Source organism: Lolium rigidum, chromosome 1 (genome assembly GCF_022539505.1).
Source record: "Lolium rigidum isolate FL_2022 chromosome 1, APGP_CSIRO_Lrig_0.1, whole genome shotgun sequence".
In the NCBI taxonomy this organism is placed as follows: domain Eukaryota; kingdom Viridiplantae; phylum Streptophyta; class Magnoliopsida; order Poales; family Poaceae; genus Lolium; species Lolium rigidum.
In genome coordinates, this window is record NC_061508.1 from 247,961,024 (window position 1) to 247,966,768 (window position 5,745).

A 5,745-nucleotide genomic window follows, 5' to 3' on the forward strand; every position below is an offset into this window, starting at 1 on the left:
AGCTCCTCGTGTCTTTTTCTTTTTTTAGGCGAATCGTTTTGTGCTTCAATGAAGCAAAAGCGGGATTTTTTTGCTGCGACGAAGCATCGTCAGGATTTTGGCTGAAAGTGGACACGTGTCGATCAGGGAAGCAGGAGGCTGAAATTTTTTAGGCGAATCGTTTTTGTGCTTCAATGAAGCAAAAGCGGAATATTTTTTGCTGCGACGAAGCATCATTAGGATTTTGGCTGAAAGTGGACACGTGTCGATCAGGGGAGCAGGAGGCTGGAAGGAGTTTATCCTCCGGAGGATTCTCAGCAGTGTCCTATAATTATGTAGAAATAACAAGATTTTTAATCTTTTTCTCTCATGCTATCTCTTTAGCAAGTGAAGCATCGTGATCTTTCTATGGAGATGTCTACACAATGAAATACGGTGAAGGATAATGTAAAAGATATTTTTCCTAACATGTGTGGCAGCGTGATATTCGGCAGAGATATGAACAGGGATGGCAGCGTGATGTTCGGCTGAGCCTGATGTCTGACTGCACTTTGTTTTGTTGTACATTTTGATAGTGTTGATTGTAATAACTTTATTGGTACGGCTACGTGCATCCTATGCAAAGGTCAGGTTTATTTCTTTTAAAAGTAATATAGTAATGTAACTTTATACTAAATTCAAATCAATTAAAAAGATGAAAAAAATAGTAAACTAACTTAACAAAACAAAGTTGACTTGCAACTCGAATTTGACCAGTACAGGCTTGTTCATACATACATACAGAGGTTGCAGACGGAGCCGCACTTCTTATTTGCTTACAAACACGGCTATAGCTGAACACCCAAACTTGATTCGCCCGACTACAAGAAACTCAGGAAGCTCCCTTACAAGAACCAAAACAACACGACCTTGCTCTGCTTACTTTCAGTAGTCACACAACGCTGAACACACAGACACGTAGCACGCGCCGCCAACATATTCAAGCGTCGTCGTCGTCGTCTTCCTGGTTGAGCCTCGCCGCCGTGGTCATGGCGGCGCCCACCCCGCCAGCCTTGGTGCGCGCTCCGGCGTCGCTGTACGTCTCCGCCTGCACCACCCTCGCCGCATCCGCGTGCTCCGCCGGCTTGTCGTCCGCCAGCTTCGTCGTCGCGTCCTGCACACAGACGGCCTGTTCAGTTAACCGGAGGGAACGTACATGCAGCATACAAAAAATAGTGTAACGTGCGAACCGTGAGCACGTCGCCGATGGTGATCTTGTCCTCGTCGCGCTCGGCCCAGGCGTTGGCGCTGGCCGCGGCCCACGCCTGGTCGGCGAGGCCGCCAGGCATGACCCCGTCCTCTCCCTGCGCCTGCGTCTCCGCCGCGCGGATGGCTGCCGCGTCGGCCTCCTCGAGAGGCCGTTCACCCGCGGAGAGCGCCGCCGCCTCCATGGCCTCGCCGATCGTCACCTTGCTCGTATCCTCCTCGACGACCTGCTGCTGCCGCTGCGCCTGCTCCATCATCGCCTGGTCGGCAACGGAGTACTGCCCGACGACCTGCCCCGCGACGAACTCCGTGACAACACGGCCACCAGGGACGGCAGTCTGGGTTACGGTGATGCCCTTCATGGTGGCGGCGGCGCTGGCCTGGCCGGGGTGCACGGCGCCGACGGCCTGGTTGTAGGCGGCGGCCGTCTCCATGGCCACGGCGGCGCTGAAGCCGCCGCCGCTGGCCTGAGGGACGGGCACGCCCGGCACGCTGTCCTCGGCCGAGCGCATGGCCTCCGCGTCCCGCGGCGCGATGGCCTGCACGGCCAGGTCGCCCGTCACGGCGAAGACGTGGCCGTACTGGATGGCCTCCGGCTGCTCCTGCTGCGCGGCCTTGAGATGCTGGTCGCCCCTCGTCGCCTGCGCCTGAGCCATGGCTAAGCTGCTGTCACTTCACTGGTGTATCTTGTTGTTTTTCTTCTGAAAGCTTTGCTACCACTTCGCTGTCTGCTGCAGTCCGAGATACGATCATGGCTGCCTGTTCTTCATTATATACGGCGGTGAGGTGATGCGGTGGACGACGAAGGATGGGCCTGAGGACGCGTGGGAGACTGCTGTTGCGGTGTGCTGCTCTCCGGACGGTGAGCTGCCAGGGTCTCGTTGGTGTATACGTGGAGGGCGGTGGCGCGAGCCTGCATGCGGGCACGGATCTTTCGCGAAGGTGTCTTCGTGCTGATGCGTCGTCATCGAGAGCAGAAAACTTCATCCGTACATAGGACGGAGATGAGGTGTGCACCGGCGCCGTCGACGCTGGCGACTTCTCATTCGTCGCCGACAGTTCGTCACGTGCACCTTAGGCGCACACGTGTCCGCTATGATGAACTTTTTTGCCAAACACATTAGAAGGTGCTTACAAATACATACGCTTACGCATGACCTACCCTTACAAACACTTTTGATAGAGCTAGTTCAAGAAACTGATCTAAGTGTTTTATTATTGATAAAACTAGCACAGTGGCCCTCGCAAATGCGAGGGCATCACCCTTATTATGTGTACGTTTGAGACCTAAATCTTAGATGTCATGGTTACTCATAAGGCTAAGATATTAAATTGTAAGTTGTAGAGCCACTATAAATATTATGCTAAGTATTATTTGTGTGGTTGAATTAATCACCTTCAATTTTGATTATCATCTCGCTTCGAAAACACAAATACTGATGACAATAATTCTATTTTGCACATTGAAATAGAGTGCGGTGTTTTTGGTACTATATATGTGATGTCAAATCATTATGCAAGGTTAAAATTTGGATGTCTAGTTTTTAATTTGACTGTAAAGTTACAAATTATTAATTCCTTGTTTATATCCTATTTGTGGTACACCAAATGAATATATAGATCATGTCTATACACGGTTATAGAATACTATTTATTTATGTTCACTAAGATAATATACAAATAATTAATATAATACGGAAATCAACCTGCTATGTGTATATAGCTACTTTCAATATATCGCTTCATCATTGGTTCCAAATAAATGTTCATTTTCTCTGCATACAATATATGATTCTCAATTATAATAAATATAGTGTTCTATGAATATTAGAAGGTCAAGTTCCCAAAAGGAGAACACCGTGAGTTAATTGTTAGGTAAATATTTATTTTGGTGTGTAGTTAAGTGACATTATTTGATGTGATCTAATAGATAAGCCATCGAAAGACTAAAAGTATTCACTTAAGTTACTCTCATTCTATTAGCCCTTTAATGAAATACAGTTGTTTTTAGACATGGACATGCATGATCTTCAAACTTGCAAATTTGACCATTATATAAAGAAATTCTCACAAAATATAATATTAGCAAACATACTGCCTCCTACTCTGCTTTGTCTAGGTCATCTCACTGGCTGCAACGGGTATGTAGATTTCACCCTAGCACATAATGTTTTTTCCTTAGCTAATATGCCCATGTTTGCTAGTTCAACGACTAAGTGTAGTTTAGGCTGTGTGTTTTGCAAGTGATATATCCAAGACTATTTTGCGGTCAGAGGACCATATGGCCCTAATCATAGAAATGGGAGGCTTGTGCACTCTCCTAAACCTTTGACATTACTCTTATTTTTGAAATCTTGTGATATTATCTTTTTACACACATTAGTGTACACATGTTGGAAATTTATTTTATAAAAAACGTTGCTTTATTTTTTGCGACTCGTAAATAACTTAGTCCGCACACGTTTAATTTTACAGTTTCTTTAAGACACTTGCCTACCCTGTACCACTCTATGTAGTTGAATATGCGTTGAAAGAAAAATATATGGTTGTACGGAAAAATTGGAGACCATTTTCCTTCTAAATATGTACCCATGATCAATCAATCTGATCTATCTTAGTCAACATAGACTCTTCTTATGGGCCCAACATTGATCTCTTCTTACATGACTTAGGATCACCGTCTTAAATTTTAGATCTAACCATTCAAAATACACTGGTGTTGAATACGGGTACCTCTTTTAGGGAGGCAGACGTGACCATCAACATTAAATCATGCTCATGTACTATCGTCGTAATATATTGGTCTGTATAGCTCAACTTTTATAATTTATTCCCACAACACGATTAACGGGCAAGATAATTCAAATGATCTGGATCAGTGTGGCGCTTCTATTCTAAAACCCCATATATTGCTTTTAGTAAGTAGATATATATTCTAAGATGACGATATTACAGCCTTATGTGCAATGTTTTAGTAAACTGATTTTCAGAATAATAAATATATATATTGCAAAATAGATTTTATGAATGTTTAAATTAAATTAATTCACAGATATTTTATAATTAATTTTTTTACTCAATCATGCACAGTAGACTTAGCTATATAGAGTCGGGCTATTTGATCCCCAGGTGCAGAATAATAATTCAGCATCCACCCACTATCTTTGTAATTGTAAATGAATTTTGCATCACGTAAATTTTGTTTTACTTCGTAAGTCAAGTATAACATAAGAAAAAATAGACATGGCCATATGTTTTTATTTACATAACGTACAAGACATAAAATACATATTTTTGGTGTTTACTGTAATGACTCATAAAATATGTTTTTATATCGAGATTTTTGTTGTAAGTTAATATGAACAAAAATACCTCTTTTAGGGACGTGACCATCAACATTAAATACTGTTCATGTACTATCGTCATATTATTCTGTATAGCTCAACCTTTATAATTTGTTCCCACAACACGATTAACGGGTAAGATAATTCAAATGATGAGGATCAGCGTTGCGCTTCTATTCTATAATTTATTCCCACAACACGATTAACGGGTAAGATTATGATATTACAGTCTTATCTGCAATGTTTTAGTAAACCGATTTTCAGAATTATATATATATATATATATATATATATTTCGCAAAATAGATTTGATGAATGTTTAAATTAAATTAATTCATAGATATTTTATAATTACTTTTTTTACTCAATCATTCACAGTAGACTTAGCTATATAGAGTCGTGCTATTTGATCCCCAGGTGTATCCACCCACTATTTTTGTAACCGTAAATGAATTTTGCGTCACGTAAATTTTGTCTTACTTCATAAGTTAATTATAACATAAAAAAATAGACATGGCCATATTTTTATTTTACATGATGTACAAAAATATGACATAAAATACATATTTGTGGTGTTTTTTTACACTGTAATGACTCATAAAATGTGTTTTTTATATCGATATTGTTTGTTGTAAGTTCATATGAACATAATTATTCGATTACAAAAACATAATTTTACGGAAGTAACAGCGTAAGATTATGTTTGGTGCAAAATAACTTTTCTGTACCCTGGAAGTCAAATAGTGTTTCTATATTTTTTTTTATGTTTTGCAAAACACATTTTAGAATGTTTAGATAAAATTAATTTGTAGATGTTTCATAATTAATTTTTCTACTCAATCATTTACAGTAGACTAAGCTATGTATTTATTGGTTATACATTTCATGTTACATAACTTAAATTATTCAAAATTTTCTCACGCAAACGCGTTCTTTTAATTTTTTGCTAGGTTTAGCATTTTAGATAGATAATCTTGTGTATAATTTTTTTGAACAAACTCATATATTGCTACCGAGCAAGGTAGGTAGCGTGAGTCATTTTTTCGAACAGAATTGTATAGCATGTGCGCCTATTTTAATTGTAAAAATATATTTTTTCTTGCTGAACGGACTCGGCTAGCTAGCAAGTCTTTTTTTTAACAGCAAAAGACTATTCATACGGCCAAATCGTGTGAAA

At 40.6% G+C, this 5,745-nt stretch overlaps 1 protein-coding gene across 1 annotated transcript; it reads right to left on the reverse strand.

Annotated features, from left to right (window-relative positions):
• Positions 1 to 958: 958 nt before the first annotated feature.
• LOC124683465 (late embryogenesis abundant protein 31-like) lies at positions 959 to 1,880 on the reverse strand. Its single transcript, XM_047217973.1, has 2 exons — positions 1,209 to 1,880; positions 959 to 1,132 (listed from the first exon to the last, which is right to left on the reverse strand). Exons 1-2 carry the CDS (start codon positions 1,878 to 1,880, stop codon positions 959 to 961), a joined length of 846 nt encoding a protein of 281 aa, XP_047073929.1.
• Positions 1,881 to 5,745: the final 3,865 nt, after the last annotated feature.